This window comes from Nycticebus coucang, chromosome 2, assembly GCF_027406575.1.
Source record: "Nycticebus coucang isolate mNycCou1 chromosome 2, mNycCou1.pri, whole genome shotgun sequence".
Lineage (NCBI taxonomy): Eukaryota > Metazoa > Chordata > Mammalia > Primates > Lorisidae > Nycticebus > Nycticebus coucang.
In genome coordinates this window covers 97,805,453-97,826,519 of record NC_069781.1, presented here as the reverse complement: position 1 = coordinate 97,826,519, position 21,067 = coordinate 97,805,453, and the positions used below count along the sequence as shown (strand labels likewise).

General features: G+C 33.9%; 1 protein-coding gene across 6 annotated transcripts in view; it reads left to right on the top strand.

The window, feature by feature from the left end:
- Window positions 1–21,067, top strand: part of AGTPBP1 (ATP/GTP binding carboxypeptidase 1) — a 208,423-nt gene that overhangs the window by 86,785 nt on the left and 100,571 nt on the right. For all 6 annotated transcript variants that reach the window (XM_053576852.1, XM_053576834.1, XM_053576841.1 and 3 more), the window contains exons 12-13: window positions 7,989–8,086; window positions 11,572–11,688. In XM_053576852.1, coding sequence (XP_053432827.1) covers window positions 7,989–8,086; window positions 11,572–11,688 — 215 coding nt within the window. The remainder of the gene's footprint in view (window positions 1–7,988; window positions 8,087–11,571; window positions 11,689–21,067) is intronic.

The following is a 21,067-nucleotide window of genomic DNA, read 5'->3' as shown; positions in this document are numbered from 1 at the left end:
TTGCTGTGAGCTCTGATGCCATAGCACTCTACCGAGGGTGACCAAGTGAGACTCTGTCTCAAAAAAAGTATTTCTTTAAATCTAAGCAATTAGATTCTAGTAATTGTTTCCGAATTGTTTCCCAGTATGGGATGTGTCCTACATATGTAAATGTGAATTGTGAAATACTTAAGCTTCACATAGGAACATTGTTTGATAGTTTATACGCATATATGTTTTCAAAATATAAGAATGTAAACATCAAATGTTTAGGTAATTATGTTTGAGTTTGCATTTGTACCTTTTTAGTGAATTTTTTTCTTAAGTTAAAAAAGCCTAACCATCAAAATTGTTATAGCTTTCTGCTTAACAATAACTTACACGAGGCTTTCCTGCATAAAAATATGAAATTATGAGAGGTAGACTGCTGTGGATAGAAAGGAAAGGAAATAAACAGTTTAAACTTCTTTGTGTGGTAAAGAAGAATTTTTTATACAATTAAGCAAAGTGAAAAAGAAAGGCAAGGCAATTAAAGTCTAGGCAATTAATAGAATTTCTATAATATTTTCTTCTCTGTTGATCACTTTTTTGCAAAAGAGAAATTAAAGGTTCTTTTTTTATATATAAAAATAGTTATTTGAAATGAGTGAAAAGAATTTTCAAGTAGTTTCATTATTGTTACAGATATATTAATAGCATATATATTATAGGGTATATTATTTTGAGTTTATTTTTAAAATATTCAATTATTAAAACATAAGTTTAATTGACACAGAATATCAAAGTAGAGTATTCAGAAATTTTTAAAATGTTGAAAAGTCTTTTAAGTAAGATAGCCAAATAAAAATAGTAGTCTAATTCTTCTTACCATTCCATTTGAAATTACTAGCAGACTTTAAAAATAGGGGGAAATCTGTACCAACTCTGAAAACTAGGTAAGAAGGACATCTTCTGGAACAAACACAGAACACACAACGATTATGGTAGAGATATGAGTAGATTCTGGAAGAGCATCAAGTCTTTATTGCCCCTTCTATAAAATGCAGTATCTTTGGCTCCGAGTTGAAGTTCCATCAGCACCTTGTTTGGAGGGATGATCAGTGGGCCCTTGGAATGTCTTTCTCCCCTATATCTTAACATAGGATTAGGGGAGTGTAAATGGTGGTTCCAAGTGGTAAAAAGCTGGTGAGGCTTGTCTGTGATGCTGAGGGTAGTAACACCTGGAAGAAGGAGGTGGGATATGTCCCCTGGTGTTCTTTTTTTTTTTTTGAGACAGAGTCTTACTATGTCACCCTCAGTAGAGTACCAATGGAGTCACAGCTGTGAGAAGACCAGATGATGGAATGAGATCTTGTCTCAAAAAAAAAAAAAAAAAATAGAAAAATGAAGATCCAGTAGAAGAGTATTTTGTATTAAACATTACTACTTGTTAACTATATAATACTAAATAGTTGCTGTATTGTTATGCTGAAACAGTGAATTCTTGGCAAAAAATGCGTTATGCATAGTTACCATAAACTTGGTCTTTAATATAATATAGGTCTTTCCTACTGTTACACTAGTCTTACATTTCTAAAGTGAAAATTATAGAAATTGTAGTCTAAATACTATGTATTTTCAAATGTAAAAATAACATCTAGAACAAAGATCATTAGACTGGTGTCCATAGAACCGTAGGGATACATGGATTCCTTCAGAGACTATGAACGTTTTGAAATCCTTTGTGAAATTATGTATGCTTTTTTTTCCTTTGGCAAAAATTTTTGAAAGGGTACATCACTGCTGTGTAAAAGCAAGATGATTTCAAAGGTTCACAGAACCCTGGAAGGGCTAAATACCAAACAAGGACAAGCAAATAAGTTTCAGTAATAAGAAATCTAAGTGGATAAAATACTCCTATTAAAAGAAAGAGATTCTCAGATTGGGTAAAAAAACCAAAATATAACTAGGTGATACATACTGGAGACTTTTAAAACAGTAGGATGGAAAACTTGAAAGTAAACACGTGGGGAAACATGTGTAGCTGTTATCCCAGTCCCAAAAGAGGAAAGGAAGACAGTATTACTATTATACAAAATATAAATAAAGAACAAAAAGAGGGGCCAGGTGTGGTGGCTCATGCATATAATTCTAGCACACTGGGAGGCCAAGATGGGTAGATTGCTTGAGCCCACAGGTTCAAGACCAGCCTGAGCAAGAGCGAGACCTTGTCCCTAAAAAATAGCCAGGTGTTGTGGTGGGCGCCTGTAGTCCCAAGTACTTAAGAGGCTGAGGCCAGAGAATTGAGCCCAAGAGTTTGAGGTTGCTGTGAGCTATGACGCCATGACACTCTATTGAGGGCAACAAAATGAGACTTTGTCTCAAAAAAAAAAAAACCCAAAAAACAAAAAATGTTTAAATAGCACACCAAAGATTATTTTATACAAACTTGATAACACATGTGCCACATAATAAGGCAAATAAAGGTAAAACTATAATCAATTCAATAAAAAGGAGAAATTGGTGAAAAGTAGTGTTAGGGGATAGTTTTAATATACTTCTAAATTATTGGCAAATTAAATGGAGGAGGTTAAAGCAATTTAAGTGAACGCTAAAGATAAACCCTTTCAATACATTTTAATATGCAGATGATTCTTGACCAATATGGAGATTAGGGATGTCAACTCTCTATGCACTTGAAAATTTGTGTATACCTTTAAGTCTTCCAAACCTTAATTACTAATAGCTTACTGATGATGGGAAGTCTTACCAAGAAGTAATTAACACATTTTCTATTAATGTGTATTATATGCTGTTGTTTCCCAACAAAGTAAGTTAGGAAAAGAAAATTATAAGGAAGAGAAAATATATTTATTATTTGTTAAGTGCAAGTGAATCTTCACAAAGATCTTTATCCTCATCATCTCACTGAGAAGGCTACGGAGGAGGAAGGGGAAGGGTTGATCTTGCTCTCTCAGGGCATCAGAGGCAGAAGAAAATCTACGTAGAAGTTGACCTGTGCAGTTCAAACTTGTATTGGGCAAGGGTCAACCTATGATTGAAATGGACAACATTTTAGGGAAATATAAATAACTAAAATTTACAGTACCTGAATTGAATCAAGTTTCTTCAATGAAGATACCAAATGCTGTTCATTTCATAGATTAGTTCTCTCATTTTTCAAGAAATTTTCCTATGCTTTATTTCCTAGAGCATAGAACTAAAAGGAAAGTTTAGAAGCTAGCATGATGCCAAAAACAAAACCTGGTAAGAATAATCTGAAGAAAACCTACATATCAATGTCACTCATAAAAATAAATAAAAAAATCCTAAAATACTATAGCACATTGAGTTGGGCCTGGTGTTTTTTTGAACAGGCCACCTTCACCAAGTAATGATTATTTTTAAGAAAGTAAATCTACTGTAATATGAAGATTTCATTAGTAAAATTTATTAGCAATAGGTTAAAGTAAGAAAACTAAATGATTATCTATCTTAATAAATGCCATGAAGGCATTTCATAAAAATCTTAATCATTTCTAGATAACATTTCTTAGGGAAATCAGGAACCTTTCTTGAGTAAGCTGAATGAGATATTATCTAATTGAAATTAATAGCCAGTATCAAAATATTAACAACATGTTAGAGGATACCTCTCTAACCATTATTATTTAATATCATTTTGAAAACTAGCTAAATTAGAAAGAAGCATAAAACCTATCTTAACTATTAAAAGAGTGAGATAAATAAATCAGAATCTGTGGAGGATATTACTGTCTACATAGAAAACTAATTATAATGCTATTTTGAGGCACTAGTGAAAAAAGAACAAACGAAGAAAAGATGAGAAACATCAGAGAAGTGAAGTGTCTGGTCGTGACATGCAAGATGGGTACCTACACCCATTTCCAGGTGCTGGAGACCTGTGTCAGTGAGCAGCACGACCTCCACTGGCTCAATGGCATGAAAAAGTTTTTCAAGTGTCCCGGCTCAATGGCATGAAAAAGTTTTTCAAGTGTCCCTGTGGGGACAGACTCCCAAACAAGCACTGCAGTAATCGTGGCCTCTAAAAAAAAGAGAGGGAATGCTAAAAGAAAACTCTGGTCCATAGATCAGAGGAGAAATTTTGTTACCAAGAGGAGAACAGGCCAAATTTCTAAATAGCCTCAAATAACCCTAACGTCATTTGCCTCAATCTTTTTTTCTTCATGTGGCTCTGGAAAGGCCTAGGATGGACTCCAGATTGCCTTTGTTTCTGACTGACACCAGCAAAAACCCATGCTGGTTAAGCCCATAAGCCTTGTCTGCTTATTTCTGCAGTTGTGTGGGCTTGACACCAAATTTAACATTGATGTTTAAGTGGAAAACCAGAATATTGTCTTCCCTGTTCTCACTACAGTATTGTGGCAACATTACAGCTTTCACAGAAATTTTTGGCCCCAAACTGGAAGGTAAACCAAGAGGTGTGTTTCTGTACCTCTTGGTTATACACTCCTTTACCTCAATGAAGTTCTAGTGTTACATGGAGATAAAAATATACATTGTATAGTGACATTAACAATAGCATCATTGTGATTTTACGAGATACTCTAAATTATCAGAGGTATAACCTTTATAGTTTAGACAAGGGAAGATTTTGATTATGTACAATAGAAAAATAAATGATTGACAGTTTATTTCAGATAACACTTTTTTGTATTATAAATTTATAAAGCTTGAAAACCACGTTTCTTTGTACCAATAGTGTCATGGACGTGTATTGTGTGCTCAATAAGTATTTGTTGAATAACGAATAAACAGTTGAATAGAAAAAAAAAAAGAAAACTAATTATAAGGAAACATGGCTTAGAGAAAAAAGTTCAATGAAGTGCTCATTATAAAAAAAAGTGAATAACATTCAGTAGCTTTCCTATGTATATATATACATATCAACAAAAACCAGTTAGAAATCGTAAAGGGAAAATAGATCATATTTATAGGAACAATAGCAACAACAAAATAAACTTTTTAGTAGAGTATACTTTCCAAATCCTTACGGAAAGTGCTGACTCATTTCTTTTTATGGTTATATAATATAAATGTACGAATAATTTATCTAACTGCTTTCCTGTATTTATAATTTGTTTCTTGTTGCATCTGTTTTTACTGAAAATGAGTCAAGGACATTTTGATAACTAATAATAATTTGGTTCATATTCCCTGGTTTTAATTGTATGATTAAGCTATAATAATATTGTTATTTATTGGTGGTGATATATGAATAGATTTTTGGAATAGAAAAGAAAGTCTCAAATACTCCCAGGCGTCCTCAAATTTTTTAAACAGGGGGTCTATTCACTGTCCTTCAGACTGTTGGAGGGCCAGACTATAGTTAAAAAAAAAAAAACAACTATGAACAAATTCCTATGCACACTGCACATATCTTATTTTGAAGTAAAAAAAACAAAATGGGAACAAATACAATCACACTGCCTCATGTGGCCCGCGGGCCACAGTTTGAGGACCTCTGCATATTGCATTTCACATTTGGAGTATAAACCCAAAGGAAAATATCATATAAAGCAGCGGTTCTCAACCTGTGGGTCGTGACCCCTTTGTAACAATGAAAATACATCCTGCGTATCACATATTTACATTACGATTCATAACAGTAGCAAAATAATGGTTATGAAGTAGCAACAAAAATAATTTTATGGTTGAGGGTTACCATAACATGAGGAACTGTATTAAAGGGTCGTGGCTTTAGGAGGTATTAGGAAGGTTAAGAACCACTGATATAAAGGAAAATATCAGAAAGATCTGACTAAAAATTAAAAACATTTTCTTTTTCACTCTAAACGGTATTTTCTGTTCTTCATGTCCAAGTAGTCTTTTGTTTGCAGTAGGCTTTTCTGAATTTAATCTTTTCTTTTTCCTAAGAGTTCTTTTTTATTCCTTTTCTTTTTCTAAATGTCAGTTTCCCCCCCATTTATCCATGATGAATTGCTGTTAGGGCATAGGTAAGCATAGATAGACTAAGTTATCTTATGTAGTATAAATACTTATTTTTTGCTGTCGATGTCCAAGACGAATTTGAGGCAGTTTAGTATCTGTATTAGTTAGGATAGACTAAACTGCTGTTATAAGGAGACCCAGAAGCACAGTCAAACAGCAGTAATAATAAACATTTTTATAATACGTAGTCGTTGTCTGGCAATGTATACATGATATATGTTACATGTATTAACTCCTTTCATGCTCACAAGAACACTGTAGAAGTATCTCCATTTTATAGATGAAAAAAACTAAAACACAAAGCTTGGTCAAGGTCAAATAGCTAGTTAGCGTGGGAGCCAGGATTTGAATTCAGGTACTCTTTCTCCAGAGCTCCTTTGCTATACTGCCTAAAGACAGTTTTCCCCCCTCACTTATCTTTCTAGAAGACAGGTGGTCCTGGACTGTAGACCTCTGTTCCATTAGGTCATCAAAGGAAACAGGTTCTCTTTTATTTTGTTCTTAATCTCTCCTCTGATGGTTTCTTGTGTACATCTGGAAAAAGGGAATGAAAGAAAATGGAGAAGAGGTCAGCTTTGTTTTTAAAGGTCATGACTGGGGACTTCTATTCCTCACTTTGCTTCATATGCCTTTGGCCAAAAATTGGTCATATATGTGGCTATCTCTGCAGCAAGGGAGGCTGATAACCCTGTAGCTAGAACTCAAGGGTTCAATTACTAAGAAGAAGGAGAGAAGAACAGATACTGGGGTGGTATCAGTTAATAATCTATTCTGTAAGTCATGTTGGAATGGAAGTTAAAAGAGTTTGGAAAAACACTTTTAAAATTGTTTTTACATTTTGCTGAAAAGCATTTGTTACTTCAATCAAAAGCCTCCAAGTACTCTTCTCCTTGTCTTCCCTTGTCTTCACCACATCCACGGTCTCTTCTCCTTTTACATTCTACTCTCTGAATTTTTCTTTGTTGCATATTTTTCCTCTCCTATTATTACTGTATTGGTCTGGGAAGTTATTGTTTTTTTTTTTTTTTCACATTAATGGTCTCCATCTACCTATACTCTTCCTCTCTCATAACTGCCAGAGTGATCTTTTGAAAATGCCAGTTGAATCAAGCCATTCCTTCTTGAAAACTCTCAGTGCTTATCTTCTGTAGGTTAAAGGTCTGAAATATTAGGCTTACTGAATCATATCCTTTATTTTCTCATCTTATTTTGCCTTCAGTACTTCCCTAAGCGTACTGTGCATCCTAGTCATACATAACTTTTCGTTATTTTTCCAAAGGTATCTTCTAAATTTCTTATTTTAGAATTGTTATTTACTCTTCTTAAAAGTTGCACTCATCTACCCTTATATTTACATAGACATCTGTTACAGTTTCTTCAAGATACTGCTGAATATTACCTGTTCTGTGAAGTGATCAAGTATCAACCCCGTTGCCCCGAGCAGCTTGCAGTTAGCTATGGCGTACTTGGCCTTCCCTTAGCACTTCCAAGTTTATGCTTTCATTAGTGTTTATCTTCTGGATTAAAATTGCTTATTTACTCCTTTCTGTTCTGTACTCTGTGAACTCTCTGAGGGCAGGGACTGTATTTACACATCTTAAAAAAAAAAATTCCCAGCACACAGCATAGTATATGGCAGGTAATTACTGAAACAAATAAATGGGAATTGAATTATACAGGGATGATGCGAATGATTGAAATTTACCTTAAGTAGCAAACAGACTGTTTCATTAAATCTGTTGCAACATAAGGCATTATTTATTTTTTAAAAGCAAGACTATTAGTAAAAATCTCATTTGTTTCTATGGTGCTTTCCAAATTTTAAAGCACTTTCATATATTATCGCATAGGTTTTTCAACAACTAGCCTCAGAGACATTTTTAATGAGAAATCTTGTTTTCTTTTTCTTTGGTAATTGAAATTCTTTATGTATACTATATATTTTATGTATACTATATATATAACATTCTGCCTTTGGATGTGCATGTTGTAGAGTGCTTACCTCTGACCTACTTATAGCACATTTTGTGTCATAGTGGATGACGTAGTAGATGAGAGTGATGACAACGATGATATTGATGTAGAAGCTGAGAATGAAACCGAGAATGAAGATGACTTAGAGCAAAATTTTAAGGTTAGTATAAATTTCTGTCATTAGTCAACTTTGTGAATTTACAGTTGTAAAGTAATGATTGGATAAGTAAATATATATAATCGTAAATTAATTTGTCCACTTTTTTTTTTTTTTTTTTTTTTACCATGGACAACTTTGTAATTAAAAGGGCACATAAATGTTGCTTTAAATCTACTGGTCTAAAAAAGGGCCTTAAAGTAATTTATTTTTACTCTCTCTGACCAGAAAGATTTTACCTAGCCTTTCGGACTTACATTTGAAATCTAAGGGAACCTAAGGAATCTAAGCAAAGTGGTCTGAGACTGTATTTGTGGCAACATATTCCAAAATGCATTACCTGTTGTCACAATTTTGGGGGGATAAAAAATGTAGGAATTAGTATATAACTGATGCATTTAATGAACATAAGTTTTTTAGTTAATTAGACACGTAATTGGAGAAAATGTTTATTTGAGAAAATATAAATTATCATTTTACATGAGATGTTCGGTAAAAGAGGCAGGTGGCTTTTCAGATTTTCATTACAATTCTGGGAGCCTAGAAATTCTATATTTTGCTTTATGTGTAGTGGTGGAGAGGGCCACTCTGGCACCTATAGAAAAATGATTTTAATTTGTCAACTGTTTAGCTTATTGCTGTTTTTTTTTCTTTTGGGAAAGAACATTAATTTGACTCTTGCCTATTTGGGTCTTTTTTGTCTTGCAATGCTACATTAAAAGGATTTTGCTCTCTTTGGGGATGGGATTTAAGATACTGGAAGATTACTTTCTTAGTAGCATTTATATGAAACATTTTTATAACTACCAAATGTGATCACCAATGCAAACTGTGGCAAAATTTTCAATTTAGCCAATCTGGGCTATGTTATATCTGTGACCTGCCATCAGGTATTGCATTTAATTATCTTGTCTCTTTAGTCTTCTTTAATCTGGAACATTTCCAAAATTTCTTTTTCTTACATTGACATTTTTGAAAAATGTAGTTGTTGGTTTGCATTATTCATTGGGATTTCAATGGTTGCTCACATTTTTCCTGCCTTATACAGCAATTAAAATAATAAAAAATACATTGTATTTATTGTACACTTATCTATGTATCCAAGCTCTTTATGTGTATACATAGTAACCGTAAATCCTCAATAATCTTGAGTTGTAAGTAGTAGAAGTACATAGAAAGTAGAGTAACTGGGACGTTCTGTCTAACTTAGAAGAGGTGGCACTAGGATTCAGAAAGAGGTGGAATGGAATGTCCGCTCTCTTTTTTACTATATTATACTAAAATATTTTCTTCAAGAGCTATGGAATTACTAGCTTTTTGAGACTGCTGAGTTGTATTATCATTATTTTTTTTAACCATTGACGTCTTTTACCTCATTGGTTGTTGCATACTGATTTTCCTTAATTTTTTTTTTTTTTAAATCTAAATCCTATTACTGCTGTGCTGCTTCAGGTGCCCTGCTACACTGTAGCCGGTATAATATTAGTTGTGGTTGTAGTCGTGTAGACTGTTTGTTCCTCACTATAGTCCATAGTGATTTTTTTTTTTTTTTGCCCCAGATTTTCCAGAATCTGGAAACATAGAGAAACCTAGAGCTTTTGGAAGGTTCAGCTCCCCCATAAGCTTCACTGCGTTCTTTGTTCATTCCTTAACTTCTGGGGACTTTTAGAAGAACTTTAAGGAGTGGTAGTAGGTTTTTTTTTTTTTTTCCCCTGATGAGCTTGTCAGTAGCTTTTCATTTATCTTTTTCTCAAACCAAAGCACACAGATTCCCTGCTATTGAGCTGTCGATGTTAAAGCTTTCTTCCGTCATTATTCCTGTTTTCACAGGTCTTTTTTTCAATAAGCTACTATGTAAGGCTATATTTTACAAATATTGAACTAATATGTATAGTGAAAAGAATATCTTTGTAAAGTACAGTAGAACCCTTATAGTTGACCACTTCCTTTCATAGACCAAATATGTGCCACATGTACCTGTTTGTACAGGAGGCCTACTTCCTTATGTTGATCACCTACATCTGTTGATCACCTCTATATATTATTACAGTTCCTTAGGGGTCAACTTCCAGAGCTTCTACTGTATTTCATTTTGGAGGCTTTATTATTTGATGTTAATTAAGAAAATTATTACATTATTGGCTCATATATGCCTTAAGATGAAATTACATATTCATATAGTAATAATTATGAAATTATTATATGGTAATTGACATGATACTATTTAGATAAAATCAGTCTCTTATGGAAATGAGGACAATCTTTTTTTATTGGTTAATAAATAATAGTTGCATTCTTAGTATGAAGTAATAAATACGCAGTATGTTTTTACTTTTAAACTAGTAGTTAATATGTATAAATGTAGTCAGGTATGTATATATAAATCATTTTAAGGACTGAAATAGAATAGAATAAATTTGTAAGGCTAAAAAATAGTTTACTTTTAAAAAATGGGGAAAAAATAGTTTACTCTGACAGTAAAATAAATACAAAGAATAATTACTAGTTGAAAATTAATTAAGTGGTCTTAATGTATCTTTACCTACCAATGAAGATAATGATGAATTTGTATTTGTGTAAGGACAGGACTATTGAGGATCCTAGAAAATAGCTTCCTTAGTGGGTAAACTGACACTAGCCCTCCTGTCCTGGGGTGCACTGTTAGCTCTTCCATAAAGAGCATGTAGACCATATTGATCCCAGACACATGTCTTGTTTCTCTAAGGACATACTTTTCCTTTAAATGCACCCTCTTCTTTCCCAAAGGGGTGTGGAAATCATTTCTGGCTATTGTTTAACTCCTTCCTTCCTCTCCACCCCCTCCAAACAAACAAACAAACAAACAAACAACGAACAAAAAAGCAACCCAGAGTTAATCGTGGCACTGAGCTTTACAAAGGAACTTCATTTACTATGTAATATAAGAGTATGTGATAATCATTAATCTGTAGGGAGGCAGTGCATGATACTGGCTAACAGCGGATGCCCTGGGATCACTCTGACGACTTTTGCATCCTGGCTTCTCTATTTGCAAGATGTATAATTTTGAGTAAGCTGTTTAACTTCTCTGTATCTCATTTTCCTCTTTATTTAAATGGGAGTAATGATACTATGTATTTCAAAGTATGTAGTGTTCTTATGCAAAGTACCTTAGATAATATATATTAAATGCTTAGCATAGTGCTTCATATATTTTCAGTGCTCGATAAATGTTAGCTCTTTTGATGATCACCATTATCATACATTTATATAGGTTTTTCAATTTGGTTTTCTTAAGTTTTACCGTCCTTTAATATGAGCAAAATGATGGCAACCTTGGGAGAATCAGGAGAACATACTTAGTCCTGATCTTGACACGGAGTTTTCTATCATGAGGAGCCCATCTCCAATTACATATAATTAATAACTTGGAACATTTTAAGTCTAAAATATGTTCTATAATTTTTTGTTTTGTTTTAAGTGTTAACATGCTATTTTTAAAATTTCAGAATGATGATATTGAAACAGATATTAACAAACTGAAACCCCAGCAAGAACCAGGACGATCAATAGAAGAACTAAAAATGTATGAACACCTTTTCCCTGAGCTTGTTGATGATTTTCAGGTATAAATATAGAAAATTCATCATCTTAAGTGATTTTAATAAAAAAGTTCTTTTTCTTCCTCCCTTAGGTTTATAATCCCTTTTAATTTGCTTTTCTTTTCTCTGAAATGAAGCTAGTATTGCTTTCTGTGAGTGACGTTGGATAATTATGCCAATATTCTGAGCTGCAGTTGCTTATGACCTCAGTAAAATAAGGGAGATGACTAACTTAACTTTACTTTTTTTGTTACACCTTTCCATCACTTTTGATTAACAGAGTTTTTTCTCTTTTTCTTATATTCTTTAAAATGGCATTTGGAATCTTGTCACAGTCTTTCTTGTATCTGTTGCATTCAACTTCAGGGAGGTGAGAGCTGCAAGAGTGCTGAATTAAAAATGTAGTCCCAAGAATGAGACCTCGTCTCTACTAAAAAGAGGAAAAATTAGCCAGGCGGAGTGCTTACACCTTTAGTCCCAGTTACTTGGGAGGCTGAGACAGGAGGATTGGTTCAGCCCAGGAGTTTGAGGTTGCTGTGAGCTGTGATGATGCCATTCCATTGCACTCTAGTCCAGATGGCAGAGAGACCCTGTAGCCAAAAAAAAAAAAAAAAAAAAAAATAGTAATACACACACATATATGCTTTCCCCTCATTTCGCTATGTGAAGTGTGGTGGGAGGAGGAGGGAGAAAGAAGAAGGAGCATAGTTTAAAGTCTCTAAATCTAAATTGATTTATAAGAAGAATGACTTATTAACATTTCTTACTCTCATTTATTTACTAGAATGTAATTAGCCTGGATTAATTACACAGTAAAGTTGACCGAATTGTTGTCTATTAGTAGAACTAGTTTCTTATTCTTTTGTTGACTTTTGGTGGCTCCTTGGGTAAGACTTTGAAAAGTGTAAAATAAAGAGTTTGAACTAGGTAATCTCTAAGATTTGCTTAGTCCTTGCTGCAAACCCCTTTTCTTCCCAAATTCCATGTACTTAATTCTCTGAAACAAAAAGACTTTAATATGGAGTAATAGGTGAGAAATAAAGAAGAGAAATTTTTTGCCAGCTAATACTTAGATTTCACAGTTCTAACTAATTACTCAGTTATGTAGGTTTGTCTCTGGAAATTATGCGTGTTGGATGCAGCAGCAGGTGTAGCAGCCTCACTTTCCCAACCCTCCCTGCCTCCACCCTGGTGTCTTGGTATTCTTTCTAGATTTGGGGTACTTTGGAAGGTACTTTGAAGTCCAGGGAAGTAGAAGCAGGGTGGGAATGAAGAAGAAAATATTGGTTAAAAAGAAAAAGAAGAAAAGAGAAAGAAAAAGAAGGGAGAAAAAGGCATCTGGGAAAAAGTAGATGTTCTTCGATTCAACCTACAGCAGTTACACAGATGCTCTTGTAAACATATTAGTGCCCACTGACAACCATCTGAAAATAACCCCCCAGAGACAACACACACTGCTAACATGTCAGAAAAATACTGTGAAAAGGATTTGAGGAGAGAATTGATTATTTTGTGAAAAATCACAAGAGATACATTCCAAGACCCCCAGTGGATGCCTGAAACAGAGACATATATATTTTGTTTTTAATTTGATAATTGAGATGGCTACTAAGTGACGAGTGGGGTAAGTAGCGTGGACAGTGTAGATACATTGGACAAAGGAATGATTCATGTTCTGGGAAAGATGGGCATGTTATGATTTGAGGTTTCATTATACTACTCAGAATGGTGCACAGTTTAAAACTTTCTCTGGACTTTCTCATTTAATATTTTGGACTATTGTTAACCTCCAGTAACTGAAACCATGGAAATAAAAATCTTGGATAAGGGGGACAACTGTAATGTGATTATAAATTGTAATTTTGATGTGGGAATAGAGAAAAGTAATTTGATAATGGTTGTCAAGGCCAGGATTTTGATTCTCCTTCTTTGTCTTAGATTGTGGTAAGTTGTTCTTGCATGTCTGTGTTTAGATTCCCTGTTTCCTAATCATAGTTCATCACACAGAATTGATGGTTTCCTATATGGCACCTTATGAACTTCTTCTTGTATATTTGTGGTAGCATAATGATATTTATCATATGGACTGTGGTTATATTATTTATTTCCTCTTTTATTTTGATTTTAAATTTTTATCAAAGTTATTCATGGAAAAATTTTATTTTAATTTTTTAATTTTTTATTTCTTTTGAGACAGAATTTCACGTTGTCGCCTTAGGTAGAGTGCTGTGGCATCATAACTCATAGCAATCTCAAACTCCTTGGCTTGAGCGAATCACTTGCCCTAGCCTCCTGACTAGCTGGGACTATTTTTTGTGGAAGGGATTTGGGGAGGGAATTGATTATTTTGCCTCAGCCTTCCGAGTAGCTGGCTATATTTTAGAGACAGGGTCTTGCTCTTGCTCAGGCTGGTCTTGAACTCATGAGCTCAAATAATCCCTCTGTCTCCACCTCCCAGACTGGAAGATTTGCAGGTGTGAGCCCCTGCACCTGGCCCATGGAAAATGTTTAAATAGTCAAATAGATTTACACAAGTAGTCCCATTTCCACCTACTAACTCCTGAAATCACTTTCAGTGTGTTTTTGAAGTTAATCCTCATTTTTCTAAATTATATTGTTAAAAGTGCCATGACTTGATTTTTATTGCTTTCATTCTTTTTATTATTATTATTAAATCATAGCTGTGTACATTAATGCAATCATAGGGTACAATGTGCTGGTTTTATATACAATTTGAAATATTTTCATCAAACTGGTTAACATAGCCTTCATGGCATTTTTTATTGTGTTAAGACATTTAGTAAATTTCACATGTACCCTTGTAATATGCACCAGATGTGGTCCCACCAATTACCCTCTCTCCACTCACCCTCCCTCCTCCCTCCCCTCCCTCTTCTCCATATTCTTAGGTTATAACTGAGTTATAGCTTTCATATGAAAGGTATAAATTAGTTTCATAGTAGGGCTGAGTACATTGGATACTTTTTCTTCCATTCTTGAGATACTTTGTGCTTTCATTCTTTTTTTCTTTTCTTTTTCCTTTTCCTTCCTTTCTTTCTTTTTTCTTTTTTGCATTATTTTCTTAAGTATCCAGTAATTTTTGGCTTTTCTTCTTTTCATGTGTGTATACTTGTTTTATATCTTAATTCTAGCTTTCAAAAACCCATATGATGTTACTGCTTTGTTTTTTGTATTCAGTGTAGACTTACTCACATTTTTACTACTTTAAAATTTTCTATTACTTTGTGTTTTTCACAACTTCTGTCTGAGATTATTTTCCTTTTGCCTGAAATATGTTATATTTAGTGATGTATCTCCTCACACACACATTCTCTCTGTCTGAAAGTCTCTTTATTTTGTAATCATTCTTAAAATTTTTCTTTTTGCTCTCTGGCTACTTTTTAAAAGTTAATTTTATTGAGGTATAATTTATATGCAGTACTTGTGATTACACTTACGTTCAACGAGTTTTGGTAAATTTATACAACTGTGTGACTGCCTCCCAGAACGTCTCCTAAGGGCCCCTTTGTGGTCTCCTCACCTCTTGCTCATCTCCTGCCGACGTAACTGCTGATCTGCTGTCTGTCACTATGGTGAATTTCATCTCTTCCAGCGCTTCTTATAAATACAATTATATAGTATTCACCCTTTTGTGTAACGCTTCTTTTGCTGAGCATATATTTTTGAAATTTATCCATGTTATTGCATATTACAAGAGTTCTTTCTGTATCGTACATATGTATTTCATTGTGTGAATATACACAGTATTTTTCAATTGTTGATACTAGAATGTCTGCAGTTTTAGACTTTTGGATTCTGTTGTGAATAAAGTTGACACTAACACTTGTGTGCCAATTTTTTTTATGAAAATATTTGCTCATTTCTTTTGGGTAAATACCTAGAGTGACATTGTTTGGTAATATGTATGCTAAGTGTATGCTTTTACTTGATAAGAAACTTTTTTCTGGTGGCTTTTAAGGTAATTTTTTTTGGTGTTGATGCTCTGTAGTTTCCTAGTAATGTTGACTTAAAAATGGGTTTTCCTTTTTAAAATCCTGTTTGGGATTCATTATGTTTAAATTCTGTGAGTTGTTTTCTCATAGATTGAGACAGAGTCTCACCTTGTTGCCCCTGGTAATGTCCTATGGCATCATAGCTCACAGCAACCTCAGACTCTTGGGTGCAAGCAATTCTCTTGCCTCAGCCTCTCATGTAGCTGGGATACAGGTGACTGCCACACTGTCCCACTATCCTTTTTTTTTTTTTTTTCCTTTTTAAAGAGTCAGTGTCTCGTCCTAGCTTAGGCTGATCTCCAAACCCTGAGCTCAGTTGATCTATCTGCCTCGGCCTCCCAGAGTGCCAGGTGTGAGTCACCTTGCCTGGCCCTTTGAAAAACTCTTCATTCTCTTCTTCAGCTACTACCTCTGTTACTTCCCTCTCTTTTCTCTTTTTATAAGTTTAATCGAATGTAGACATTTTTACTCTCTTCCGTGTCTTTTAATATCTTTTTTCTTGTTTTCCTTTTCTTTGTCTCTCGGTGCTGCATTGAGGTAGTTTCATTAGAACTAATCTCCAGTTCTCTAATTCTCTGTTTGGCTCTAATTTGTCATTAGACATATCTACTAAAAGCATTTAATTTTGTTGTATTTTTGATTTTTAGAATGCTTAAAAATTTGTTTAATCAGTCTTTTCTTGTTTTTTATATTTAATTTTTTAAAAAACATGTTAAATACATTATTTCTTAGTCTGAAGTTTTTTTAGGTCTTTTTTTGCATCTGTTGTTTCTTTTAGTTCTTCTAATTTAATTCTATGTTTGTGGTTTTTTTCTTTTGTCTGTTTTTTTAAAACTGTGAGCTACTTTTTAAAAAAAATTTTTGTGGAAATTCTGTAGAGATTTGAGAAGTTGTTGTTATTGCTTTTGACAGGTACTGTTTTAGTTTTCTAGAAACTGTCCTTGAAAGCTTTAGAACACCCATGTAATAATGTGAATTTAGGCTGCAAAGTTATGTGATACAATGACAGGCTTTGGGTACAAATTTATGAGTAGTGCTGTTTGTTACCATCTTGGTACTGAAGTTTAAGACAGTTGGCTTTTCTTGCTTTTTTGGGAAGGGAGAAGGTGGTAGAGGTATTTCTAGGACTTGTATATTGAAGGTTTAGTTCTCTAAGTAAGGTTCTATCTTTACTGGGGGAGAATCTTCTGTTAGACTCACCATCTTATGCCCATCCTGGGTTTGTCTCGTGTTCTGCATACTCTTTGAGATGGGAAAACCTATACCCAAGGTCACCTGGCTTAGCAGATATTTTCAAAGTGAAAGCCAGCATCACCACTTAAGGATGCCATCTTCATTTAATCTTTTGATCTTTATTTTCGCTTTCTTCTCCCTTATTGACATATTTACAGATTTTACATAAGATAGTAAGATAGTTTAGATGAGTATGGAAGGTGGATAACTAGTCCACTGTATTTCCTACAAAAAGTGTTTTTTTGTGTATGTGTGCAAATTTACTACCCCATCAATCCTTTTATTGTAGAACCACCAATTTCATCCTTAGTGCCTCCACAGTCTGATGTGATTCATCTTTGAATCTTTGGTTTTTATACAATGGGCATTCAAGGAATGAATTACAAAGGAAAAGATTCTTAATTTTGACTATATAATATGTGCAAAGAAGACCCAGTTTAAAAGATGAGTCACAGATGCAGAAAGATGTTTGCAAAAATAGATTAGCTAGGGGTGTAGTATATGAGGGTGATCCAGAAAGTATCCAGCCATCTGTGCCTCTACTTGCATATTATGTAGCTGGATACTTTCTAGACAACCCTCGTATATGTGTGTATGCATATTTTTGTGTGAAAAACGAATGCAGCAAAACAGGGAAAACCCTGTATCCTAAGAACAAACAAGTTACAGATGCAGAATTGCAACTGGTTAACAAACAGAGAAAATTGGTTTCTAATAGTCAAAGAAATGCAAATTATTGCATTTTGACCAAAGTACATTACTTAAACATTAATTTTTTAATTCAACTTGTTAATATGTTGTCTAGGATAGTGCATCCTCATTTATATAAGTGACATATGTTTGTAATTTCCCCTTTATAATAATATATTTTCTCCAATTTTAATATCATGTGTACCCAGATCAAGTACAATGATTTTGAAGTATTTCTTCTTTTTCTATTGTCTATAAGATTTGGCATGATCTGTTTTTCGAAATTATCTTTTACTTTTATTTATAAATATTGTCTACTTTTTGAGACCCCCCCAAAATAATAAGAAGTTAACTGATGACTCCATACTGAATCTCAGAGTCAAAGCATTCTATAATAATCATACTCTTATTTGAAAACATAAATGTTACTTTCTTTGCATCATCATTATTATTATTATTGCTTAATATTTCGATGTAGCAATTGTCTGATTCTTTTTCTGCCTGTATTTATGTTTGTTCATTCTTTACAAGGTTTTTGCTTCTAATTCTTACCTTAAATATTGTTGTTATTAAATTTTAAACCTTTTTAATTTTTGTGAAGGCAAAAAAATGGAAACCTAATAAATACATGTATATGTAAAAAAAAAGAAATGCAAATTAAAATAGCAGTAAGATAATATTCCTTATTTGCCACAGTAGAAATTTTTTAAAAAAACATGTAATACCTAATGTTGGCGAGGAAGATACTCTCACATACAGTTACTGGGTATGTACATTAATATATTTTTGGAGAATATCTGGGCAGTTTGTATTGAACATGAAAATTGATTATAATATTTGACCCTATAAATTCCATTTCAGTGCTTATGAAATCATCGTAAACAAAGCAAAAACATTTTATAACAGGATTTTCATTGTTATTTTGGAAATAGCTCAGGTATACAATTTATCTTGATAAACCCTTCACTAACTAACCAGAAGCAGAAAAATAAAATCTTTAATAACTACAATCAGAAATGATAAAGAGTAAATAACAACAGATGACATAGAAATACAAATGATTCTCAAAAATTACTGCAAAAACTTTATTCCCGGAAATAAGAAAATGTAGAGGAGATGCACCAGTATCTGGAAGCACAATACTTTCCCAAACTCAGCCAGAAAGTCTTAGAAATCTTGAATGTACCAATATCAAGAACTGAAATAGCATCAATTATACAAAATCTCCCCTAAAAGAAAACCCCTGGAGCATATGGCTTCAACCAGAATTCTATCAAGCCAGAATAGTTTCTATAAGGCATAAACTATTCCAAAATATAGAGAAGGAAAGAATCCTCTCCAACATATTCTATGAAGCAAATCTCACTCTGATTCCCAAACCAGGAAAGGACCCAACAACAACAAGAAAAAGAAAACTATAGACCAATATCATTAATGAATACCCATGCAAAAATATTCAACAAGATAGTAGCAAACAGAATTCAATGATACATTAAAAGGGTTATACACCATGATCAAGTGGGTTTTATTCCAGAGACAGAAGGTTGGTTAAACATATGTAAACCCATAACTATAATACACCACATAAATAGAACCAAAACAAAGACCATATGATTCTTTCAATTGCTGCAGAAAAGGCTTTTGATAATATTCAGCATTCTTTCATGTCATGATAAAAACACTTAAAAATAGTCATAGATGGAACATTCCTCAAATTGATAGAGGCCATCTATATCAACCCACAGCCAATATCATACTGAATGGAATAAAACTGAAAGCGTTTCCACTCAAATCTGGAACGAGACAAGGATGCCCACTGTCTCCACTGCTATTTAACATAGTGTTGGAAGTCCTAGCCATTGCAATCAGGCAAGAGAAGGATATCAAAGGAGTTCAAATGGGGACAGAAGAGGTCAAACTCTCCCTCTTTGCAGATGACATGGTCTTATACCTGGAAATCCCCAGGGACTCAAATACAACGCTCTTAGAAGTGATCAAGGAATATAGCAACATCTCAGGTACAAAATCAATACCCACAAATCAGTAGCCTTTTTATATGCCAGCAATTGTCAAACTAAGAAATACAATCAAAGACTATATATTTTTGCAGTAGTGCCAAAGAAGATGAAATACCTGGGAATATATCTAACAAAAGATGTGAAAGATCTGATAGAGATCTGTGAAAGATGTGATAAAGACAGTTATGAAACTTTGAGAAAGGAAATAGCAGAAGATGTCAACAAACGGGAGAACACACCATGCTCGTGGCTGGGATGACAACATTGTTAAAATGTCTATGCCACCCCAGCAATTTATAGATATAATGCAGTCCCCATCAAAGCACCAATGTAATAGTTTAAAGAACTTGAAAAAATAGTACATCAATTCATGTGGAGCCAGAAAAAACCTCATATAATAAATACATTTCTTAGATATAAAAACAAATCTGGAGGCATCACATTGCCAGGTTTTAGGTTATACTACAAGTCTGTAGTGATCAAAACAGCATGGTACTGCACAAAAATAGAGATGTAGATCTGTAGAATAGGATAGAGAATCTGGAGATGAACCCAGCCACATACTGTCATTTGATCTTCAATAAGCCTAACAAAAGCATGCGCTGGAGAAAAGAATCCCTTTTTAACAAATGGTGCTGGGAGAACTAGTTATCCATATGTGAAAAACTGAAACTGGACCCACACTTCTCACCATTGACAAAAATTGATGCTCGCTGGAAAAAAGATTTAAATTTAAGACACAAAACAATAAAAATCCTAGAAAAGAGTGTAGGGAAAACACTTGAAGATACTGGCTTGGGAAAAAGCTTTATGAGGCAGACTCCCCCCCTCCCCCCCAGGCAATTGAAGCTACACCAAAAGTAAATAACTGGGATTTGATCAACTTAAAACACTTTTGCACAGCTAAGGATACCACAAGCAAAGTGAACGGACAGTCTTTTGAGTGTGAGAAGATATTTGCATGTTTTGAATCTGAAAAAGGCCTGATAACTAGAATCTACAGAGAACTCAATAAGAAAAGTACAACAACCCCCTCTACAAGTGGGCCAGAGACTTCTCCAAGGATGACAGACCAATGGCCAACAAACGCACGAAAAAAATGCTCATTGTCTTTAATCATCAGAGAAATGCAAATCAAATCAAATCTAACTCCAGCAAGATTAGCCCACATCATAAAGTCTCAACACACCAGATGCTGGTGGGTGTGGAGAGAGGGGAACACTTCTATACTGCTGTTGGGATTGCAAACTAATATAGCCTTTTTGGAGAGAAGTATGGAGAATCCTCAAAGATCTAAAATTAGACCTTCCTTGGGCGGCACCTGTGGCTCAAGGAGTAGGGCACCAGTCCCATATGCCGGAGGTGGCGAGTTCAAACCCAGCCCTGGCCAAAAAAAAAAAAAATAATAAAATAAATAAATAAAATTAGACCTTCCATTTGATCCCTCAA